The following is a 24,925-nucleotide window of genomic DNA, read 5'->3' as shown; positions in this document are numbered from 1 at the left end:
GGCGCCCTGCGCGCCACCCGAAAGCTCCGGTGCCCCCGGCTCGGGACCTCACCTTGGCCTTGCGTAGCACGTGCCCGCGGCAGGGGGAGCTGCCGGCAGCCGGCTGGCTCTTCTTCAGGACGGCCGCGCTGTTCACGGGCAGGGGGCCTTCGGTGTCACTCGTGTCGCAGCTGGAGATGGGCGAGTTCTCCAGCGTCCGGTGCCGCAGGCCGGGAGACTGGCGAGGGAGAGGAAAACTGTGGGAGGCATGGCTCCCGGGCCGCTCGTGCTCGCCAGCAGGAGACAGGAGAGCGAGTGAGCAGTAAGGACGACCCGAGGGCGCGGCCTGGGCCCGAGGGCCGTGACGGGGACACAGAGCCCGGGCGGCCGCTCCCACCTGCCTGCCCTGGCTGGGAGCAGTGAGGGTGGGGCTCGGGGCCTCATCGGCCGCGCCCGGAGCCGGGCTCTCCCACCGCTGTCTCGCTGCCACTCATCTGCCCCTCCGCATCGATCACACGTCTAATTCTCTAAGTGCATTCCCGTGGGTCGGCCGTCCCTGAGCACACGGGATCCCATCTCGCCGCCAGGGATACAGCAGCCACGCGGGGGCCAACTGACGGAGTGCTGGGAGGCGCCCTGTGGACTGGAGCGCCCCCAGAGCCCCCAGGCCTGTCTCTGCTCCTCCTCACGGAGTTACGGGGTGCTGTCTGGGGGCAGGGCCGGCCGCCTGCTGCACCCCGGAGACAGCACTCCCTGCTCTTACTGGTGGAGGCCTGCAGGCCCCAGAGCCCTGCTCCAACCTCTGCCCAGACAGGCAGCCGCGCCACCAGCGCACCAGCCTTCCCGGGAAGGCTCGGACGAGGCACGGGACGGGTGTGCGTGGTGGTGGGGAGCAGGCAGGAACGGCAGCAGCATCTGTCTCGGCAGCACGTGGCCTACATCTGGAAGGGCCGGTCTCTGACCCAGCCCGCCGACGGCCCTCAGAGGAGAGCCGGGCCCTGGGCCTCCAGAGGATGGCTTTGCCCGTGTGGGAAGGGGGAGCTGACCAAAGAGGCCACAGCAAAACTCCAGATGCCTCCTGCCCCGCCCCCTCCAGACAGGAAGAGAAGGGCATGGGGCCGCGGGCTGGCTCACCTAGGACCCCAGGGACGCGTCATGGGGACCAGACCTCTGTACGCACCAGGGCACGGGGCCACACAGGCCTTCCTCAGCACACCCTGGGCCTGTCCGTGTCCAGCCTGGAGGCCAGGGACGCCCACGTCACAGCTCCACCACGCCCACGCCTCCCTGTGCCTGCGGCACTGCCTTCAGGGACCGCTGGTGTCTGACACACAGGCCGTGCTGCTCCAGGAGGGAGGCGGGCTCGCCTGTCACCTCCCACAGCGGGCAGCAGGAGCGTGCGCAGTGAGCAGGGCTAGACCGTCAGCGCTGGTTACAGTGACAGTCACGTCACTGCACTTTGCACACTCACACTCGCTCAGCAGGACTCAGCTACGCGGTCGGGAACGAAGGAGGGCAGGCACACGTGTGCCGCGTGGCGTCTCCACCCCACGCAGGAAACGCTGGGCCTGGCCTGCCCCTCCCCACTGCCGCCTCCCCGCTCCACCGCGCACAGCTGCTGAAGTGAGGGTGGTGGTCCCTGCGTTGATGGACGCTGGGGAGGGGGAGGGGAGAACAGACGGCAGGCCAGCGGCGAGCAGGGACGCCGGCTTTCGGAGGCACTAGGGTGCTACGGGCCTATGGGTCCTGCCTGTACATGCACCCAGTGCTGGGGTGGGGCATGTGTGTGCGCCTGTGTGCATGTGTGTGCAAGTCTATGCATATGTGAGTGTATGTGTGCACGCCCGTGTGTGTACTGCATGTATGCATGCGTGTGCACACGGGTACGTGTTACTGAGATGTTACCGGTGGCATCTTCCAGGCTCGGCACTTCCCCGAGCAGCCAGAGAAGGAGCTGGGCGGGATAGAAGCAGACGCGGCGTGGCGACCAGCTGAGAAGGGGCCTGGGCACACGGGCACCGGGCGCGTGCGCTCCCGTCAGCAAGCCGACCTCGCTGGGCTCAGCTCCTCGCTGGTACATGGGAGCCGTGACACCTGGCTCACGGGCTCGTTAGGACTCCACGGAGCAGTGACAAAGACGACAGCGAGCCCTCAGGGGGGACCCCTGACCGTGCTGGTGTCCCTGCGCGGGTGACTGGCCAGGCCCCGTCCTGCTAGGCCCTGCGGGACGGCGGCTGCGCTCCCTGCGCTCGCGTTCCTCAGCCCTGGCAAGCTTTGTACCGACTCGCTGCTTTGGATGCAGCTCTCCATCCGACCAGAACAGCAAATCAGGCCTCCACCCTGGAGCGGCGGGAGAACCGGGCCTCGCACGGTCAGACTGGGCAGGAGGACAGGGACTGGGATTCTGTGGCCACCAGCATCTGGGTGCCAGAGAGAGGAGCTGTGCCGGCCGCCTTCGCGCGGTGCCGGGGCCTGGGCGAGCCTCGGCAGTCCGCTGCAGGGAGCTGGCGCGCTTACCTGTGGGCTGGACGTCCCCGACTTGGGCTCAATGGCCAGCCCCAGCGTGAGCCCGCCGGCCAGGGCCGTCCGCAGGCTCTCCTTGACCTCGGTCAGCTCCAGCTCCAGGTTCACCCGCTCCGCCTCCTTCTGCTTGCACTCCTCCTCCAGCTTCTTCAGCTTGTCTTCCAGGAGCACCTGCGTCTGCCGGCCTGAAACCGGGACACGCCCTGCTCCCACACCGGCCTGAAACCGGGACACGCCCTGCTCCCACACCGGCCTGAAACCCGGGACACGCCCCACTCCCACACCCCCCCTGCAACCCGGGACACGCCCCTCCCACACCCCCTGAGACCCGGGACACGCCCCTCCCACCCCCCCCCCCCCCGAGACCCGGGACACGCCCTCCCACACCCCCCTGCAACCCGGGACACGCCCCTCCCACACCCCGAGACCCGGGACATGCCCCTCCCACACCCCCTGAGACCCGGGACACGCCCCTCCCACACCCCTGAAACCCAGGACACGCCCCTCCCACACCCCCTGAGACCCGGGACACGCCCCTCCCACACCCCCTGAGACCCGGGACACGCCCCTCCCACACCCCCTGAGACCCGGGACACACCCCTCCCACACCCCCTGAAACCCGGGACACGCCCCTCCCACACCCCTGAAACCCGGGACACGCCCCTCCCACCCCCCTGAAACCAGGACACGCCCCTCCCACGTAGGCGCTGCTCCCCACGGCAGAAGCCCCACCCTGAGGCGCCGGCGCCGGCCTTCCCACGAAGCCGAAACGCAGCCGCTGTGAGGGAACCCCGCCCTTGTCCCGCGCCTTCCTGCAGCCCGGAGGACACGGACCAGGACCCGGGTCTCGAGTCTCACCCGCTGAAGGAGGCCACACTGTGCTCATTTTTAGTAAAAATGTGGAATTTGTCGTTTTTTTTTTTAAAGCAGTATCCAGATCTGGAGCTATAGAGAAAACCAAATCTGATTTCATTTTTATTTTTAAAGGTTTATTTATCTGAAAGGCAGAGTTAGAGACAGAGAGAGAGAAAGATCATCCATTTACTCGCTCACTCCCCAAATGGCCACAATGGTTAGGGCTGGGCCAGGCTCAAGCCAGGAGCTTCTTCCGGATCTCCCGTGTGGGAGGGGCCCAGGCACTCGGCCATCCTCCACTGCTTTCCCAGGCCATAGCAGGGAGCTGGGCAGGAAGGGAGCAGCCGGGACGTGAACCTGCACCCGGGTGGGATTGCAGCCTCGCAGGCGGTGGCTTAACCTGCCGCAACAGCACCGGCCCAAAAGGCGGAACTTGAACTACGAGTTCCAAAGGCGGCGCTGACCGATTCCAGCTCTCCTGCCGGCTGCTCCACGTCAGTGACAGAGCCCACGTCGCCACAGGCCACGGCCCGCCCTTCCTTGAGGCACACCTGCTTTACACTGGAGCGCCCCCCGGGGCAGTGACGCACCCACCTGCGGATGAGAGCCCAGGGCCGAGGGCGTGACAGGCCTGCGCACGGGGGCGAGAGCGCCCTGGGACTCTGCACCTCTGCTCTGCTCCCAGGCAGCCTCAGTGGGACGTTACACCCTGTCCCGGCTCCAGGGCCATCCCGACTCCCGACCTGCCCAGCCCCACTCAACTCCACAGCAGTCCGGCGTGGCTGCAGCCCCTGCTACTGGCTCGGTGGGCACCGTGGCAGCTGCTGTCAGCGTGGAAGGAACCCGTTCGATGGCCACAAGCCCCTCAGTGGGCCGGCGCCGTGGCTCACGTGGTTAATCCTCCGCCTGTGGTGCTGCCATCCCATATGGGTGCCGGTTCTAGTCCCGGTGGCCCCTCTTCCAGTCCAGCTCTCTGCTGTGGCCAGGGAGTGCAGTGGAGGATGGCCCAAGTGCTTGGGCCCTGCACCCCATGGGAGACCAGGAGAAGCACCTGGCTCCTGGCTTCGGATCAGCGCAGCGCCGGCAGTAGCGGCCATTTGGGGGGTGAACCATCAGATGAAGAACTTTCTCTCTGTCTCTCTCTCTCACTGTCTAACTCTATCTGTCAAATAATATAAAAAAGCCCCTCTGGGCCTCCCCGTCCTCTGCACCTGTGTCCCCCCTCCCCTGCCGGGCTGGCAAAGCCCGGGAAGAGCCGGCCTGAGGCAGGCAGCAGAGTGCTGGCCCCGTGCCGACCCACGGCACTGCCCTGGCTGCTGTCTGGGTTTCACTGAAGCCGGGCCTGCCTGTCCGACTGACCCGGCCTCCTGCCCCCACCGTGCTCTCGGCAGCCCCTTCTCAGCGAGGCCCCCGCAGGAGCCTCTGGACGGCACCTGTGAGTGTCACGCAGCCTGACGGCCACCCCCTCCCAGACACCGTGCTCGGGATCCACAGCCTCCGGGGTCGGCACCCCTGCTGCCTCAGCAAATGGCCTCTGCCCACCACGCCGGTCCCCGCCCCGGGCCCTCCGGAAACGCCTCTGGGCCCCAGGAAGCGCGGCTGGGCACGACTGCTCCGAGCCCAGGCCCCGGGGGCCGCGCGGCGCGGGCCCTACCAGCGTTGGCCTCGATGGCCGCCCGCAGGTCCCTGCGCTCCTGCCGCAGCTGGGCCAGCCTGGTCCGCAGCGCTTCCTTCCTCCGCACCAGCTCCTCCTCCTTGCTCTGCAGCCGCTTGGCGTCCGCTTCCACCCGGTTCTTCCCGTACTTGTACTGGTCAGCATCTACAACCAGGAGCGACAGAAACCAGGCTGGATCAGGCGCGTGAGAGGTAGATCGGACGCCTGCTGAACCAGCCCTCGGCCAGACCACCCCGAGCGCGTCCCCTGGGAGAAACTCCACGTTTTCCCCAACAAGAGAGAGGAGGGCTGGCTTGAAGGAAGGAGAAAAGCGAGGACCTCCACGTCTTCACTGCCCCGGACGGGATCTCAAGATGCGGAGAGAGCGTCAGGAGACCCCTTTCCTCACGGCCCCTAAGTGAGCGTCCGCACGGGAGCTCCCGGGAGGACACCGCCCTGCATCCGTGTCCTGTGGTCCGCACGGTCCTGCCCTGCGCCGTGCGCCCGTGTGGACGGAGGCAGCCCGTGCCTGCTCTGGCACGCAGAGGCACCACGGATGTCTGCCGGGTGACCGGGCAGGAGCTGCAGCCGAGTGTGCCACTGGTCGGCCACGTGACCCTGGATGAGGTACTCGGTCTTTGCGAGTCCCAGGCTCCCCTCCTGTGAAATGAAGGAGAGAGGCAGCGCACGGGCCGTCACGAGCTTGTGTTCACAGGGCACACGGGCCGTCACGAGAGCTCGTGTTCACAGGGCACACGGGCCGTCATGAGAGCTTGTGTTCACAGGCACACGGGCCGTCACGAGAGCTCGTGTTCACAGGGCACATGGGCCGTCATGAGAGCTCGTGTTCATAGGGCACACGGGCTGTCTCGAGAGCTCGTGTTCACAGGGCACACAGGCCGTCTCGAGCGCTCGTGACCGGGCACTGAGGAGACACGATTCAGCACTACATGGTGCTTGCTAAATAAACGGATGCGTGAAGCCCAAACTCGCTTCAGGGCAAGTTCAGAGGCTCTGCCCGCGCTGCAGACCGGTCCCCGGGCTGCCTTCCGACGTCGGCCAGCCAGCGGCCGCTCTCTGGACAGACGCACCGAGGCCAGCAGGCTCACGGCACAGCCCCCACGCCAGCCTCCCTCGCTGCACCACAAGCTGCCGAGGGCGGCCAGACAGGGGCCTGCGGGAGGCGGACGCCCCACCCTGCTGCACGGCTCTGGGCGAGCCTGCCGTCCCCCTCCACAGGCAGAGACGACGGGGACCCCCAGAGTGGCGTCTGGGAGAAGGTCTGATGCTGAGACGCAGGGGCCGCTCACTGGCGCTCTCGCAGCGGCGGAGATAACGGACACGCCAGAGCCCGCCCTCGCAGGGCCACACGGCCACACCCAGCGCCAGTCTTGGCCGCTGCAGGCACTGACTCCTGCCGTGCAGCCGGCATGATCCCAGGCGACCCTGTGCTTACGACACCGACACCGTACAGGAAACCAGCCCCGCCCCGCCCTCCCCCCGGTGGCTCAGGGACCTGGCTCGGAAGTGCTGCGTCCCAGGTGCTGTGATGACGTAGTTTGCATACGGGCCACTCATCTCCACACTAGGGTCTCCCCTAACGAACCCGCACGCTAACCCACGCGTTTCCCCGCCTTAGGTCCCCAGGCAACCTACGTTAATTATTTTTCTCTTGCCACCATCAGATGTCACCAGAGTGAATGGAGCTCCTTGGAGAAGGCCTCGTGGGAAGGAGGCGCAAACCACCCTGAACTGGAACAAGCACGGGCCGACACAGCCCTCGGCGACCGGCTCCCAGGCCGCGGCACGCTGGGCGGCGGGAGGGCAGATCCATGGGAACACACTGCCAGGAAGCTAAGGCCCAGGTGACAGCCACAAGGAGGCCAGCACCGCCCGGCTCCCGGCCCACGGACTCGAAGCGCAGGTCAGAGGGGAACAGAGCGGTGGGTGAGCTCCGGAGAGATTGGGCGCATCTCTTCAGGCCGCCCCCCGTGCTGGCTGCAGGAGGAGGTGAAGGTGCCCGCAGACCCGGGCGTTCACAGGACTCGTCAGGAGCAGGTCGGCAGCACAGCGGTCTCCTACCCAGGGCCCCGGCTCTCGCAGAGGCCCTGCCCTGCACCTGCAAGCGTCACTTCCCTCTGACCTCCAGTGGTGTGGCCCTTCCTCCGGACATCAGTCACAGAATCCTCGCCGTTGCCATCCCAGCCTGCACCACGTGTGCCCCGCGCTTCCCCGCGAACGCGCACTTACTCGACGCTGTGCGCCTCACGCCAGCGGCGCTCTCGGCTCTCTTCTGCTGGCTGCTCCCCGCCTTCCCTTTGCCTGGAACCCCGGTAGACGCTGCTGGGGGCTTCTTCCCCTTGAACTGCGAACAAACATAGGAGGACGTTACACCAAACACCAACGACCGCCGTGTGCTCTGCGGTGTCCTCTGTCCCTGCCTGTGAGCAGAAACGGCCGAGACACAGGAGACAGGGAGCCCGAGGAAACCCCGCTGGCTTCCAGCCCTGGACCGGCGTGAGGCCCCTGGAACGGCGGAGAACGTCCGGCGCTGGCGCAGAGCCCGTGTGGGCCCTGGGGCGTCTCCAGCTGCACGCTGCGGGAGCCACACGGCCCCGGCCCCGCGGCCTCCACTCTGCCGTGAACCAGCGGAGCGCACACTCTGAGAAGTCCCTGTGCGTACACACGCAGGCTTCCTCTTCCGTGTGGGAAAGAAAAGCGACACGGCAGTAGCAGCTGTCTGGACGGTGTCTGCACGGCGTCCCGGGTGAACAGACACGCGGCAGGCACACGCATGGGCACCAGCGCAGACCAGGGACTTGAGCACCCACACACGTCGGCGTCCGAGAGGCGCCAGGCGCAGTCCTCACAGAGGGAGGGATGGCTGTGCTTCGGCCGGGGGCACAGACGCCACTCACAGCACTGGCGCGGGCGGCTGACGGCCCACGGGCATTCCGGCGAGGTCAGAAGTGTGTGCTAACCACAGCGGCTGTTACCGCACACCCAGGCGCTCTGCTGCCTGACAGCTTCCTGGGTAAGTACCTGCCTTCCATGCACAGGGGCGCCCAGGGGAGGACTCAGAGACGCGTTACGGAGATCGTAGGGGGAGCACGGAAGCCACGCAGTACCGCTGCGCTGACTGCTACACAGCAGGCCGCCCGCGGCCAGCGAGCGACTGGTGCACCTTGGTGTGCGGTAAATCCAGTTTGACCCCCAGGGTTGACCTGGGAGAGCCAAGCCTGTTTTGTTGCATCTCCTTCTGCTGTGGCCCTTGTTTTATTGGCGGCAAACAAACCTAGCTGCCAATTCTCGCTCCGTCACACAGGAGAGGATGAGTGAGCCAGGGACACCTCCCCTACGGAATTCCTGAAGTGGTGAGCTGACACGTCACCCGTGCCAGCACACTGACTTCAAAACTGCTTGCGCTAACAGAACTCCATCTTTCAATCCCACTTTCTACGATTTCCTGGAGCCCTGAGGGACCTCCCAGGCTTCGGCTTACTGATGAGAACACGGGAGGCCAGCGGCTGTCACACCAGACTGCGTCTCCGGCTGCACCCTCGGGATCTCCAGGGCCGACCCCTGGGCGACTGTGACAGGTGACAGATGCACAGACACTACCCGTGGACTGCTGGTGGCGCCAGCCTCCCGGAGCCGCTGCTCTAAGCTGCCGCCTCCTGAGCCCGCAGGCTCGCACCTGGCACTCATGGTTTTTAAGATTACCCAAAGAATGGGAGGAAAAGAAAAAATCAGGAAACAGGCCCATGTGCTTTATGTCACTGTTCTTACGGATGGTGCCGGGACCCCTGGGCGGAGCACACACCACGCCTAGGTCACAGGCTCATGGAGACTCTGCACGTGCTCGCTCTGACGTGCCGACTCACGCGGGGACCCGGATGGAGCACCCCTGCTGTGGGCGTCCGGGCGGTGAGCTCCCTATGTCTCACTGTGTCTCTGCTTTTCAAATACATGAAAACAAAATGTAAAAAGTCAACCTCGAGGTCACTCGTCACTCAGTGCTCATCACCACTCCTCCCCAGCGTCTGCGAGGGTCTGCCGCGTATCCCTTCGCACTCACGGACCAGGGTGAGCGCACCTGAGCACGCTTCGCCGTGAGCCTGAGCCGAGCCACCGCTGCGGCACGCCTTCCCTTCCTGCGTGCGTGACGCGGACACGGAGGGAAGCAGGGCGTGAGGACCGCTGAGGGGTTTCGTTACCTCTCTCTGGTTCTCACTCACAACACTCCCTGGCGAATTCGCCCAGAGGGCAGGCAGCGGGCGCGCGCCAGGCGGCACGGCGCTGCGCCCCACGCTCCTGCGGCGCCAACCCGAGGCTTCGCCCCGACGGCCCCTCACCGCGAGCTGCACAACCGCGGAGCCGAGAGGGTTAGAGGCGAGGCGCCGTACCTGAGAGGGAGGCCCGAGAGACGCCCTCCCCACAGAAGAGGTGTTAGTGAGAGACGGGGCGGGAGGCGGGCTGCGGGAGGCGGGGGGTCTGCCGTGGTTAGAGGCCGGCCGGGAAGCCTTCCTGTCAGCAGAGCAGCGGGCAAAGATTCTCGGCGACGGCAAGTTATCGTACAGGCCTGCGTTATCATAGGGCACCTCTTCTCCCACGCCTCTGCCACAGGACGCAGGGAAGTCCTCCTCCAGGTCCCACTGAAACACACACAGCGGTGTTAGTGACGCGGCACGAGAACGGCAGGGCTCAGCAAGGCCTGTCACCCACACACGTGCCACCCCCGCCACACCCACACACCCACACACATACCACACACACCACACATCACATACCACATCACACACACACACATCACACACACACCACACACACCCACTCACACACACACCACACATAACACACACACACAACACACCACACACACAACACACCACACATAACACACACACACAACACACCACACACACACTACACACACCACACACACCACACACACCACACACACACACATACATACCACACACACATACACACCATACACACCACACACATCACACACACACCACACACACCCACTCACACACACACCACACATAACACACACACACACACACCACACATAACACACACACAACACACCACACACACAACACACCACACACACAACACACCACACACACACCACACACATCACACACACACACACAACACACCACACACACACACACACCACACATAACACACACACACACAACACACCACACACAACACACCACACACACACCACACACATAACACACCACACTCACACCACACACATCACACACACACAAACACACCACACACACATACACACCATACACACCACACACATCACACACACACACACCACACACATACACACCATACATACCACACACATACACACCACACACATCACACACACACCACACACATACATACCACACACACACACACAGCACACACACACACACACCACACACACACGCAGCCTTGTGTTAGTGACGCGACATGAGAACGGCAGGGCTCAGCAAGGCCTGTCACCAGCACCCAGGGCCACAGACCCCCAGCTGTCACCACCAACAGGCACACGCACACCACACACGCAGGCAGAACACTGGAAAGAACGTAGTGACATTTTCCTCTAGCTGTTCCTGGGTCACTGGGTTATGACGTTTCGTTTTGTTCTAGTTCTTAAAGCAGGAAAACGTATCGATTTGATATTTGCTGCTTTAGACCAGAGTCGGATAACCCCAAACAGGGACACAGCAGGAGGTGTGTGGGACAGATTCGGGTGCTGTCCACACACCCCGTTCCTCTCCTAGTACTTAACACAGGGGGGCACTGTCCACGCACCCCCAGTTCCTCTCCTAGTACTTAACACAGGGGGGCACTGTCCACGCACCCCCAGTTCCTCTCCTAGTACTTAACACAGGGGGGCACTGTCCACGCACCCCCAGTTCCTCTCCTTGTACTTAACACAGGGGGTGCGGGCACAGACTGGGCACTGTCCACGCACCCCATTCCTCTCCTTGTACTTAACACAGCACCACAGCCAGAACAGGGGCTGCCAGAGAAGGAACTTAGATCCCCACAGAAAACAGCATGTTTCCCGCTCCTACAGCCACGCCGGCCTCATCGCAGCAGGGACTCTAACAAGCTGTCACATGGCTTCGAGCCACCTCACGGGGCACAAACGCGTACATTAAAACCAGAAATGCATAGCCACAGCCAGACCCCTTTGCATTTTAAAGGTCTTTGTATATTGCCTTGCATTTAAGAAGAAAATATTAATTCATATATTCTGCTCATTCTGCCCTATTTTTATATTTTTTGTGGGGAGTTCCTTTCTGCCAGACTGTAATTACAGCCCTTTGTTATAAAAATAGAAAATACTCAGAATGGCACAGGGCGTCTTTACTCCTTTGCAGTCACTTCAGTGTGTGTATTTTTATAATGCCGGGGACCCTGCTATCATCTAGAAATAACGGCGCACAGAGATGCGCTTGCTGAGAGTTCTGGGGACAGCCCAGCTGCATCTGTCCAGTTATTGCAGCAGTCTAGACTAAACCGTCACTTCCTAAAATAGCACGGCCCAAGTCACCGGGGGGCTCAGGAGACACCAGCAGGACCCACAGGAGCTTCCAGACTCAGAGTCAGCAGTCATACCTCCTTCCTGGGCTAGGCACCAGAGAGATAACGGACGGGTAGAAGCTGTGGAGCTGAGACTGCTGTCAGGCATTGGGTCGTTAAGACAGAAATGAAGCCCTGTAGAAAGGAGGTACCTGGGAGTGGGGCTCCAGCACAGAGAAGGGGTTTACTGAGGGCCCAAGGAGAGGAGACCCGCAACAGCAAGACAGACAAGCCACAAGACACGACGGAGAATACTGTGTCTTTCTAAAACCCTTTTGTACTTTCATTTCATTCGAAACCCAGAGAGACAGAGAGAGAGAGAGAGAGAGAGAGAGAGAGCAAGAGAGTGAGACGAGCACTCCTCCCTGTGTCACTCCCCAAACGCCTACAACAGCCAGGTCTGGAATGGCCGAAACCAGGTGCTGGGCCTGTCTGGGTCTCCTACATGGATGCTCTCTGAGGGCCTGAGCCATCCCCACTGCCTCCCAGGGTGCACGGCAGCACGGAGCTGGAACTGGGAGCAGAGTGCGACTCGAACCCAGGCTTCAATAAGAAATCTGAACACCTGGAGTGGCGATGGCCCAGCACGTGGGCCCTGTATGTGGTGCCTGGTGCCTGGCTGTGGCCCAGCACATGGGCCCTGTCACGCTGTGGGCACCTGTATGTGGTGCCTGGTGCCTAGCTGTGGCCTGGAGGTTTTGCAGGCACTTGGGGAATTAACTAGCACATGGAAGATCCATCTCTCTCTCTCTCTCTCTCTCTGTCTCTCTCTCTCTCTCCGTGTCTTTTTTTTTTTTAAAGATTTGTTTATTTGAAAGAGTTCCACAGAAAAGAGGAAAGAAACAGAGAGAGAGAAAGAGAGAGAGAGAGAGAGATAGAGAGAGAGATCGTCCATCCATTGGTGCACTCTCTAAATGGCCAGCATGCTGGGGCTGGGCCACACCAAAGCCAGGAGCCAGGAGCTTCGCCCAGGTCTCCCACGCGGGTGCAGAGGCCCAAGCACTTGGCCATCTTCCACTGCCTTCCCAGGCCATGGCAGACAGCTGGATCGGGAGCAGAGCAGCCGGGTCTGAATCCGGTGTCCAATGGGATGCTGGCAGTGGCCTTACCTGCTAAGCCACAGTGCCGGCCCTTCCTGTCTTCAAACAGAAGCAAAAGGCAAGTGACAAAGATGAGGGAGAGAGACAGAAAAACGCGGGGAAGTTTTCAGAAGCAGAGTGCACTTCCCTATGGTTCCAGCCTTCAGCAAATCTTTTTAGCATGAAATTCTTAGCATATATTTGCTGCATGCTATTTCAAATACTAGTAACATACTCAAAAGTAGTGCAATCAAGTGAAAAGTGTTATAAATTCTGATAGCACTCACAAGAGGTCTCTATTGGCCTCGGAAAGAACAGATTAGAAAATATTGTTAGTTATTCAAGAACCTGGAGCAGGCGAGCTGTGCAGGTGGCAGTGCTGTGGCTCCGAGTGATGTCCTGAACGCCCAAAGGCCCTCAGCGGGAAGAAGGTCCCCCAGCCCTGGGGGTCGGGTGCTGACGGCCCAGACGCGCGGCCCGCGGCCCGATGGAGCGGGCTGGCTCTCGGACTCGGACCACGGACCTGGTCTGCTTGCACCTGAGCCCCTCTCCGCCTCCGCAGGACAGCTGTCTCCGAGCTCCTGCCTTGGGCATGGGCGGTTTCTACGACAGGTAAGGAGGGGCTCACCGACGTCATCAGAACACCGGAGAACAGTATTCTGATCAAAAAAAAAAAAAAATAAAAGTCTAGCACCTCCGAAGGCTGAGAAAACACCATGAACACACTCCATGCTACGTTTCAGATGCCGACTACACACGCGCCGTGCAGGGAGCAATCGCACGGCGTTCTCATGCCTTCCTGTCGGTCTGTTGGCTTTGCCAGGGCCCAGAGACCAAGCAGGAAGCTCGGCGCGAGGCTGTCCGTGGGTAAAACACAGGCTTACGGCGTGCTCGCTCACATGGGGTGGGGGGAACCTATCCGGCGAGCAAGCTCACACGGACAGGGGGACCTAGCCAGCATGCTCGCTCATGGTGGGGGGGAGGGAGGGCGGGGAATAGCCGGCATGCTCGCTCACAGGGCGGGGGGACCTAGCCAGCATGCTCGCTCATGGGGGGGGGACCTAGCCGGAGTGCTCGCTCATGGGGGTGGGGGGGGGACTAGCCTGCGAGCTCGCTCACTGTGAGGGGGAGCTAGCAGCATGCTCGGGGGACCTTACCACTGTGCCCACTCACGGGGGGGACCTTACCACTGTGCTCACGGGGGGGGACCTTACCACTGTGCTCACGGGGGGGGGGACCTTACCACTGTGCTCACGGGGGGGGACCTTACCACTGTGCTCACGGGGGGGGGGGGACCTTACCACTGTGCTCACGGGGGGGACCTTACCACTGTGCTCACAGGGGGGGACCTTACCACTGTGCTCATGGGGGGGACCTTACCACTGTGCTCACACGTGGGGGACCTTACCACTGTGCTCACGGGGGGGGACCTTACCACTGTGCTCACGGGGGGGGGGGGACCTTACCACTGTGCTCACAGGGGGGACCTTACCACTGTGCTCACGGGGGGGACCTTACCACTGTGCTCACAGGGGGGGACCTTACCACTGTGCTCATGGGGGGACCTTACCAGCATGCTCACTCACGCGGGTGGGGGACCGTCGTCCTGCAAGGACACTGGGAACATCATGCCCAGGCCACAGAAAACTGCAAACTTAAAATCAGCCTGCTGGGGCCAGCGCTGCGGCGTAGCAGGCGAGGCCACGCCTGCGAGTGCTGGCTGCTCCGCTCCTGCTCCAGCTCCCTGCTGAAGCACCTGGGCGAGCAGCAGAGGCGGCCCAAGGGCCTGGGCCCCACAGGGGAGACCCGGAGGAAGCCCCGGCTTTGGTGTGGCTCAGCCTGAGCCTGGGGAGTGAACCAGAGGAAGGAGGGGCCCTCTGTCTCCCTTTGAAATAAATACAACACGTCTTTAAGTGACAGGCTGCTACACTCACTGAATTTCAAGTCCCGCCTCTGGCCGCCTGGCCGGGCCTGGACGTCCTCTGCCCCCGTCAAGCCCACGTGAGACACGGACGCTAAGAGCACGCAGACTCCGCTCGGGCTGTGCAGCTGCACACGAAGCGTGTCTTCCTCCGTGGAGCGCAGAGCGCCTTCACGCCCAGCGCGAGTGCAGGCGCAGGGGAGTGGCTGAGTGTGCCGCTCACGCTGCTTTCGCCAGGTCAGAGGGAACCGTCTGCTGACGGCGTGGACTCGCCCGAGGCACAGCGCCTCCTGCACTGCTGGTCAGCCAGGATCTTACAGTGCGCTGGGGCACCCAGGGACACACCGCCTACCTTGAGTCAACACGGTGGGAGGACGGACAGCGCCGGGGACCAGGAGCGGCACACAGAGCTCGCCCCGAAGCAGCGAGATAAAAAGCCTCGTCATGTTAGGGCCGAAGCCGGGGGAGCGCAGGGCAGAGTTTTCCAGAGAGCCTGGCCTTCCACCAAGCCCCGTTCACTCTGGCGGGTGGGCACTCACCGAGCCGTTTATGCAAGGCACGTCGTCGTAATGCAGCGCCGTGGCGCTGGGGTGGGCGTAGCCGTTGGAGGTGCTGCCCAGGTACGGGTTCGTGGACACCACACGCCTGTTCATGAAACTGAAAGAGAGAGAGAGAGGGAGGGAGGGAGGGAGAGGGAGAGACGGTTAAACCCAAGACCTGAATGCTTTTCCTGCACCACCAACAGTCCTTAGTGAGCCCCAAGTTCTCCCTCAAGGTGGCAGGGGCTGTGCGGCCAGACCAGAAGTGCGGGACGGCATCGGGACGACTGAGGGGTCCCTGGAGGGACTGGGCAGACTCACGCCTGTGCACCCAGGACAGCCCTCATGGCCAGGCTGTGGCCGGGGAGGCACGGCACGTGCTGCTGCGGGGGTGGCGAAGGCCCCAACGCCTGGCCTGTGCCCCTGCACTGGGCTGCAGCCTCAGCTCCCAGCACCACGCTGGCCCCACGGCGACCCAAGGAGCCAGACGGGTGTGGCGGCAGGGTGGTCAGAACAGGGTCCCTCGAGGGGTGCAGATGCCTGCGGTGTCACTGGGCGGGACGCAGACCCACAGGAAGTCCTGGGGGGAGGACACGGTCACCATAGGCAAGGCCACTTGCCATCTCAGAGAGGGACCCAGCAGCAGACAGTCGGTACCCAGGGTTCTGAGAAAAACAGGGCCAGGACTGGACGCCAGGCAGCCCACCTCGGCGTGGCGCTCTGCCCACACCAGGGCTTTTGTCACTGAGGTGACGAGGCCGCGTGCCACCCACAGGACAGAGACATTAAAGCCACCTCCCTGGGACTGGGGGCTCAGGAGCGGCTCCTCATCCATTTGTCTGTCCCCTCTCTGGCCACAGTGACCAAGGCTTTTGTCAGCCCCTACAACGAGACCCACTGCTGGCCTCCTACAGTAACATGAGTGCCAGGGGGCCGCTGGGCCTTGACGTGGCCCGCACGCTTGCATCTTCAGGAACCATGCTCAGTAAAAGCAGTTGGCTGCTGCTCACTGAGGCCAGCTCCCTGGACCCATCAGTCCACGCGGGGCTAGATTTAGATCCTTTCTGTCTCCTCCCTTGGTGGCTCCAGCTCAGAAAGTGTGAAGGAAATGAAAGTGATAACTGATGTTGGCTGCATTTTTATTGGTAATGGGTGCATCTATGGACAGTTTCGTTCATGCCGTTCACTGTCCCAAGAATGCTATTCTTTGCATTAAAATCAATTTTGCCTGCTAATGCTAATGGCCTGGGAAAGCAGTACAAGACGGCCCAAGTGCTTGGGTCCCTGCACCCACGTGGAGACCTGGAAGAAGCTCCTGCTCCTGGCCCAGCCTAAGCCACTGAAGCCATCTGGGAAGTGAACCAGCAGATGGAAGATTTCTCTCCCTCTCCCTGTCCCTCCCCCTCCTCTCTGTGTAACCCGCCTTACAAATAAATATGTGTTTAGTTGAAAGAGGAAGGGAGCTGCCATCCATGGTCACTCCCCAAATGCCCACAACAGCGAGGCCTAAGCCAGGCCCTGGGAACGCCTCCAGGCCTCCCCCGTGGCTGGCAGGGACCAACCACTCAGCAGCCACCACCGCTCCCCGGGGCTGCCTGCACAGGACGCAGGAGCCAGGTACTAGGATGCCGGATGTGGGCGTGCTAATGGGTGTCTTAACCTCTAGGCCAAACTCCTGTCCCTGCACGTATTCTCAGGAAGAAATAACCAAGAGCTAGACTCCTTTCTCAGATGCACGACCTTTGCACACGGGGTCTGGGTGAGCGTCCCTCTCACTCAGATCGAGAGCCCAGTCATGCTCGAGGGGGGTGTTTTGGTTCAGGGTCTCCTTTACATGCGGTCCCTGGTGACAGCTGAGGTGACACGTGCGCTCGGGGGTTTGTAAGCCTAGGGACTTCCTGGCTGACGACCAGAGACTGGCCAAGCCAGGAGTGCAGACTCTGCTAAACCAGACTGCAGACGTCATACCCCCGCGAAGCCGTTCTCCATCTGCCTCATGTCGGGCGGTGGCGAGGCGGGCTGAGCTGCCACCTGGGACACCCAGTGTCCACCAGAGTGCGGTTCCTGACTACTCCATTTCCAAACCAGCTCCCTCCTAATGCATCTTGGGCGTCACAGATGAGGGCTCAACTGCCTGGGCTGCTGCCACCGTCCCAGGACCCTGGACGGAGCTCCCGGCTCCTGGCTCCAGCCCGGCCTGGCCTGGCCTGGCCGTCGTGGCCATCTGGGGAGTGAGCCAGTACATGGAAGACCAATTTCTGCCTGCTCCATCCCTGTAGTTCAAGAAAATACATAAACACTTAGAGAACAAACATGCCTCACTCACTGCCACGGCGCCAGGGTTGGATTCGTGGTCCTACTCGCCCACCTGTGCTGAGAACAAGCACGTGGGGGCAGGAAGCACGGCGCAAACGACAGCAAGGGCCTGGCTCGGCCCCGCCCTCACAGGGAGCACTCAGCCCTCACAGGGAGCACTCAGCCCCGCCCTCACACGGGAGCACTCAGCCCTCACACGGGAGCACTCAGCCCCGCCCTCACAGGGAGCACTCAGCCCTCACAGGGAGCACTCAGCCCTCACAGGGGAGCATCAGCCCCGCCCTCACAGGGGAGCACTCAGCCCTGCCCTCACACGGGAGCACTCAGCCCCACCCTCACACGGGAGCACTCAGCCCTCACAGGGGAGCACTCAGCCCCACCCTCACACGGGAGCACTCAGCCCTCACATGGGAGCACTCAGCCCTCACACGGGAGCACTCAGCCCCGCCCTCACGGGAGCACTCGGCCCCGCCCTCACAGGGAGCACTCGGCCCCGCCCTCACAGGGAGCACTCAGCCCTCACAGGGAGCACTCAGCCCCACCCTCACACGGGAGCACTCAGCCCTCACAGGGGAGCACTCAGCCCCACCCTCACACGGGAGCACTCAGCCCTCACATGGGAGCACTCAGCCCTCACACGGGAGCACTCAGCCCTCACACGGGAGCACTCAGCCCCGCCCTCACGGGAGCACTCGGCCCCGCCCTCACAGGGAGCACTCGGCCCCGCCCTCACAGGGAGCACTCAGCCCTCACAGGGAGCACTCAGCCCTCACAGGGAGCACTAAGCCCCGCCCTCACAGGGAGCACTCAGCCCCCCCCTCACAGGGAGCACTCAGCCCTCACAGGGAGCACTCAGCCCCGCCCTCACAGGGAGCACTCAGCCCTCACAGGGAGCACTCAGCCCCGCCCTCACAGGGAGCACTCAGCCCTCACACGGGAGCACTCAGCCCCGTCCTCACACGGGAGCACTCAGCCCTCACATGTGAGCTCTCAGCCCCACCCTCACACGGGAGCACTCAGCCCTCACAGGGAGCACTCAGCCCCGCCCTCACACGGGAGCACTCAGCCCTCACACGGGAGCACTCAGCCTTCACACGGGAGCACTCAGCCCCGCCCTCACAGGGGAGCACTCAGCCCTCACACGGGAGCACTCAGCCCTCACAGGGGAGCACTCAGCCCTCACATGTGAGCTCTCAGCCCCGCCCTCACAGGGGAGCACTCAGCCCTCACACGGGAGCACTCAGCCCTGCCCTCACACAGGAGCTCTCAGCCCCGCCCTCACATGGGAGCACTCAGCCCTCACAGGGAGCACTCAGCCCTCACATGGGAGCACTCAGCCCTCACAGGGGAGCACTCAGCCCTCACACGGGAGCACTCAGCCCCCCCTCACACGGGAGCACTCAGCCCTCACACGGGAGCACTCAGCCCTCACAGGGGAGCACTCAGCCCTCACAGGGGAGCACTCAGCCCCGCCCTCACAGGGGAGCACTCAGCCCTCACACGGGAGCACTCAGCCCCGCCCTCACACGGGAGCACTCAGCCCTGCCCTCACACAGGAGCACTCAGCCCTCACATGGGAGCACTCAGCCCTCACATGTGAGCTCTCAGCCCCGCCCTCACAGGGGAGCACTCAGCCCTCACACAGGAGCACTCAGCCCCCCCCTCACACGGGAGCACTCAGCCCTGCCCTCACACAGGAGCACTCAGCCCTCACACGGGAGCACTCAGCCCTCACAGGGGAGCACTCAGCCCTCACACGGGAGCACTCAGCCCCGCCCTCACAGGGGAGCACTCAGCCCTCACACGGGAGCACTCAGCCCTCACATGTGAGCTCTCAGCCCCGCCCTCACAGGGGAGCACTCAGCCCTCACACGGGAGCACTCAGCCCCCCCTCACACGGGAGCACTCATCCCTGCCCTCACACAGGAGCACTCAGCCCTCACATGGGAGCACTTAGCCCTCACACGGGAGCACTCAGCCCTCACACGGGAACACTCAGCCCCACCCTCACACGGGAGCACTCAGCCCCACCCTCACACGGCTGCGCTCAGCCCCGCCCTCACAGGGGAGCACTCAGCCCTCACAGGGGAGCACTCAGCCCCGCCCTCACAGGGGAGCACTCAGCCCTCACAGGGGAGCACTCAGCCCTCACATGGGGGCACCCAGCCCTGCCCTCACACGGGAGCACTCAGCCCTCACAAGGGAGCACTCAGCCCCGCCCTCGGAAGAGCTGTGCTTGGTCCCAGAGCAACCGAGGCCAAGCACTAAGCGAATGGTCAAGCCCCAGGAAGACGGGTCAGATTCCCTTGTCCGCAGGGGCGTGGGCAGGGAGGGCGGCGCCTGCGTGGAGCAGGAAGCAGCCGCGACATGCTGAGTCCGCTGAGTCCGTCTTCCCCGGAGGCTCCTGCAGGCTCGGACAGAGCTGCACGCTGCTCACTGCCTGCTGCTGACCCAGGCCCAGACCCAGGCCCCCCAGGGGTGAGAGATGGCTCTGTCCCCCCCGCCTCAGGCCCAGACCCAGGCCCCCCAGGGGTGAGAGATGGCTGTGTCCCCCCTCAGGCCCAGACCCAGGCCCCCCAGGGGTGAGAGATGGCTCTGTCCCCCCCCAGGCCCAGACCCAGGCCCCCCAGGGGTGAGAGATGGCTGTGTCCTCCCTCAGGCCCAGACCCAGGCCCCCCAGGGGTGAGAGATGGCTCTGTCCCCCCCGCCTCAGGCCCAGACCCAGGCCCCCCAGGGGTGAGAGATGGCTGTGTCCCCCCTCAGGCCCAGACCCAGGCCCCCCAGGGGTGAGAGATGGCTCTGTCCCCCCCCAGGCCCAGACCCAGGCCCCCCAGGGGTGAGAGATGGCTGTGTCCTCCCTCAGGCCCAGACCCAGGCCCCCCAGGGGTGAGAGATGGCTCTGTCCCCCCCGCCTCAGGCCCAGACCCAGGCCCCCCAGGGGTGAGAGATGGCTGTGTCCTCCCTCAGGCCCAGACCCAGGCCCCCCAGGGGTGAGAGATGGCTCTGTCCCCCCCGCCTCAGGCCCAGACCCAGGCCCCCCAGGGGTGAGAGATGGCTGTGTCCCCCCGCCCCCTCAGGCCCAGACCCAGGCCCCCAGGGGTGAGAGATGGCTGTGTCCCCCCTCAGGCCCAGACCCAGACCCCCAGGGGTGAGAGATGGCTCTGTCCCCCCCCCTCAGGCCCAGACCCAGGCCCCCAGGGGTGAGAGATGGCTGTGTCCTCCCTCAGGCCCAGACCCAGGCCCCCCAGGGGTGAGAGATGGCTCTGTCCCCCCCCTCAGGCCCAGACCCAGGCCCCCCAGGGATGAGAGATGGCTGTGTCCCCCCCCGCCCCCTCAGGCACAGACCCAGGCCCCCCAGGGATGAGAGATGGCTCTGTCCCCCCCAGGCCCAGACCCAGGCCCCCCAGGGGTGAGAGATGGCTCTGTCCCCCCACCTCCTCAGGCCCAGACCCAGGCCCCCCAGGGGTGAGAGATGGCTCTGCCCCCCCGCCCCCTCAGGCCCAGACCCAGGCCCCCCAGGGGTGAGAGATGGCTGTGTCCCCCCTCAGGCCCTGACCCAGGCCCCCCAGGGGTGAGAGATGGCTCTGTCCCCGCCCCAGGCCCAGACCCCCCAGGGGTGAGAGATGGCTCTGTCCCCCCCCAGGCGCAGACCCAGGCCCCCCAGGGGTGAGAGATGGCTGTGTCCCCCCCCAGGCCCAGACCCAGGCCCCCCAGGGGTGAGAGATGGCTCTGCCCCCCCTCAGGCCCAGACCCAGACCCCCCAGGGGTGAGAGATGGCTGTGTCCCCCCCCTCAGGCCCAGACCCAGGCCCCCAGGGGTGAGAGATGGCTGTGTCCTCCCTCAGGCCCAGACCCAGGCTCCCAGGGGTGAGAGATGGCTGTGTCCCCCCACCTTCTCAGGCCCAGACCCAGGCCCCCAGGGGTGAGAGATGGCTGTGTCCTCCCTCAGGCCCAGACCCAGGCCCCCAGGGGTGAGAGATGGCTGTGTCCCCCCACCTTCTCAGGCCCAGACCCAGGCCCCCAGGGGTGAGAGATGGCTCTGCCCCCCCTCAGGCCCAGACCCAGGCCCCCCAGGGGTGAGAGATGGCTCTGTCCCCCCCCAGGCCCTGACCCAGGCCCCCCAGGGGTGAGAGATGGCTCTGCCCCTCCTCAGGCCCAGGCCCCCCCAGAATGAGAGAGACAGGCAGGCTGAGGAGCCCAGTGCACACCCAGACTCCCTGTCAGTGAATGGACCACGATTCCCACCCGCAGTGACACCGAGACACTGGTCCACTTAAACTAGCAGCAGTGGGGCGGCTGCGGGCGGCGGGGCAGCTGCGACCCCCGCGGGCCAGCGCCCGCCAGCCCCAGAGCTCCGCTTCCAACCCAGCCCCTGCTGAGGTCCCCGAAGAGCAGCGTGTGGCGGCTCAGTGCGCGGGCCCTGCCGTCTGCACGGGAGGCCTGGAGGAGTTCTAGGCCCCGGTCCTGGCCTGGTCCAGTCCCAGCTGCTGCAGGCTTTTGGGGAGACCAGCAGGTGGAAAATCTCCCCCTCACTCGGTCTTTCAAGTAGATAAATAAATCTAAAGCCCCTAGGGAATCCCCGCCTCCACATGACAACACTGTAACGCGAGCTGCGTCCTCCGGGGTGGACAGCGCAGCGAGCGCGTGGCCTAGCAGAGCGCCGCCCCTCGGTCTCCACACGCAGCCTGCCAGGATGCGCTGCTCGGCCGGGTGGCAGGACGCAGGCCAGGCTCCCCCGGCACGGATGGGGGAAGGGCAGGCGCGGGGCGGTCGTCACCAGGGCTCTGCCGGCTTTTGCTGGGGGCAGAACCGAGCGGCGGCTTTGTTCAAGGTCAGTGTCTGAAGTCGCGGCGCGCCGCTTCGCCCTGTGCACTGCCATCTATGCGCCCGTCTGTCAGGGACGGCTCCTGCACGCCCGTGAGCCAGGCAGACCTGCGAGCCGGCACCACCTCCATCACACGACAGCAAGAACTCTGCTCCCGCATTACACCACCCAGCTCGCCAGCCTCCCGGAGCCGGACCCCACAGCGGGACTCAAACATCCCGGACGGCCACTCGACTGCCACGCCGGCCTGTCCACGGAGGACGGGTGCGGCCGGCTCCCCTGCGGGCGAACGTCTCAGGCCGAGCAGTCATGGCCGTCACCCACGTCTCCTAACGGCGAGAGCAGCCGGCTCCCTGAGCGCCTCGGCGAGCACCGCACGTCGGGACTCTCCACGGCGTCACCGGAACACCAGCAGGCGCCGCAGGGAGCGGAGGAAACGCCACCACGGACTCGCTCCAGACGCTGCCACGTCCTGCTTCGTCTGCTGCAGGCGTGAGGCTGTGCCGGCACCAGGAGCGCCCCGCGGCGGGCGTGTCAGGCGACCTACCCGCCGCGGCCTCCGCACCGCCGCCCAAGTGTGGACCCCGTGTCGACAGGCGTCGCGAGCACGCGTGACGCTGCGGGCTGCCCGAGAGGGTTGGCACGGCGCTGAGACCCGCTGCCGTGAACGGGCTCGCCGCCATGGAAGGAGATGCCGCGCTCCAGAGGGCAGACTCGCGCCTGACGGCATTTTCTAAAAACCACGGTTTAAGTCTGAGGCACGCGACCCCCGGCCCTGACACTCGGGGATCCTCACACCCCACGGGCTCGCCTGTGCTTCTCGGAGCCGCTCCGCCATGACAGGCCACGCGTGGCGCACCGCCCGCTTCTGCAGTGCCGTTCCTCTGACGGCAGCTTCCCCGCTCACGTCTGGTCTCCGGCTGCACCGATTACAAAGCCGGAGGCGTTCCCGGTCCTCGTGTGGCCCTGCTACAGCTCTGCTGCCGCAGAACCCCAGGGGCTGAGGCGTGGGAACACCAGCAGAGCCCGGATCCACTCACACAGGCGAGCCCCGCTTTTCCTCCGAGTCTGTTACTCGGGCAGACCCCGGGGAGGCACCAGGAGGAGCCAGTCCCCGCCCAGGGTCCCCGCCACATGCTGCCCGGGGTCCCCGCCGCGGTGCCGCCCAGAGGCAGTGGTCTTACCAGAAGGTCTGCTTGGCAGTCTGAATGACGCTCGCAGACGTCTCCACGTCTATGTAGTCGTAGTGCAGGGCCGCGGGGTCTGCTGGCGACCCCGTCTCTGCCAGCAAGATCCCGATCCATCTGCCCATGTCTTCGGAAGACGCCGCCTGAGGTGGAGACAAGGAGCGCTTTACTTCACTGACGCTGTAACTGCAGAGCCTGCCAGTAGAGACGCGTGCAACAGAGTGGAGGCGGAGCCCGCGTGTGCAGAAGGAAGTGGGGCCCCTGCCTGAGCCCCGGGATCTGCGCTGCCCAACACCAACCTGACGCAGAGAGCGCACAGCAGCGGCACAGGGGCGCTAAGATCCCAGCCCCTAACCGCCTACCAGCCAGGCCGAGCAGAGGCGAACACGCGGTTAACTTCCTGCCCCTGGAGGGACCCCGTTAACACAGCCAGGCAATCTGCCCAGACAGCAGCCCCCAGGGAGGGGCAGCCCCCAGGGAGGGCCCCCCGTGGCTGAAATGGTCACTTTGTTTCTGCTCTCGAGCCGGCATTGACCACTGACTGACTTGCAGACCAACTATTGTTTCCACAGAAGTAATATTTTGAAATCACTGGGCTGCTTTTTTTTTAAGATGTATTTATTTACTTGAAAGGCAGTTACAGAGAGAGATATCTTCCGCGTACGGTTCACTCCCCGAATGCCTACACAAGCCAGAGCTGAGCCAGACGGAAACCAGGAGCCAGGAGCTTCCTCCAGGTCTCCCACGCGGGTGCAGAGGCCTAACCTTGGGCCGTCCTCCGCTGCCTTCCCAGGCCACAGCAGGGAGCTGGATCGGAAGTGGGGCAGCTGGGACTGGAACCAGTGCCGATATGGGATGCCGGTGTTGCAGATGGGGGCCTGACCTGCCACGCCACAATGCTGTCCCCACTGGGCCGCTTTTTAGAGGCTTGGGATCCCCCTCCCCGAGTCTGATCTGCCGTTCGCAAGTCTGAAGCACACCCTCGAGACGACGGCGCTCAAGTGTCAGGTCGCCCGGTCCCGCCCAGAGCAGCAGGACAGAGCGGAGCGACTCCAGCACGTGCCTGCAGGCAGCAAGAGCCGTCGGCGTGCGCCACTCGGTCAGGGATCCGGGGCAGCAGTTAACTCGCTGCCGGGGATGCCCACGTCTCACGCCAGAGGCCCGAGTTTGCGCCCAGTCCTGCTGCCTGCTGCCTCGCATACCAGGAGGCAACACTGAAGGACTTAGGCAGTGGCGGACTGAGTCCCTGGCTCCGGTGTTGGCCTGTTCCAGCCTCAGGCAGGCGTCTGGAGGAGTGAACCAGTCGATGAAAAATCTCTGTGTCTGGGGCTGGCACTGTGGCACAGCGGATAAACGCTCTGCAGTGCCGGCATCCCATATGGGCGCTGGTTCTAGTCCCAGCTGCTCCACTTCGGATCCAGCTCTCTGCTGTGGCC

At 64.0% G+C, this 24,925-nt stretch overlaps 1 protein-coding gene across 13 annotated transcripts in view; it reads right to left on the bottom strand.

Moving 5' to 3' along the window:
• Positions 1-24,925, bottom strand: part of AFAP1 (actin filament associated protein 1) — a 173,848-nt gene that overhangs the window by 4,795 nt on the left and 144,128 nt on the right. For 11 of the 13 annotated variants that reach the window (XM_089325161.1, XM_089325157.1, XM_089325143.1 and 8 more), the window contains 7 exons: positions 23,487-23,632; positions 15,163-15,280; positions 9,418-9,666; positions 7,262-7,376; positions 5,012-5,176; positions 2,497-2,687; positions 53-217 (listed from right to left, as the gene is read on the bottom strand). In XM_089325161.1, coding sequence (XP_089181287.1) covers positions 53-217; positions 2,497-2,687; positions 5,012-5,176; positions 7,262-7,376; positions 9,418-9,666; positions 15,163-15,280; positions 23,487-23,632 — 1,149 coding nt within the window. Of the gene's footprint in view, positions 1-52; positions 218-2,496; positions 2,688-5,011; positions 5,177-7,261; positions 7,377-9,417; positions 9,667-12,506; positions 13,362-15,162; positions 15,281-23,486; positions 23,633-24,925 lie in introns of those variants that run through there. The other 2 variants (XM_089325204.1, XM_089325224.1) reach the window with 2 other exon arrangements.

Source organism: Oryctolagus cuniculus, chromosome 2, assembly GCF_051225735.1.
Source record: "Oryctolagus cuniculus isolate XC-2025 breed Fujian yellow rabbit chromosome 2, ASM5122573v1, whole genome shotgun sequence".
Classification (NCBI taxonomy): Eukaryota; Metazoa; Chordata; class Mammalia; order Lagomorpha; family Leporidae; genus Oryctolagus; species Oryctolagus cuniculus.
Note: the sequence above shows the minus strand (reverse complement) of the source record. Positions and strands in the feature narration are given on the sequence as shown.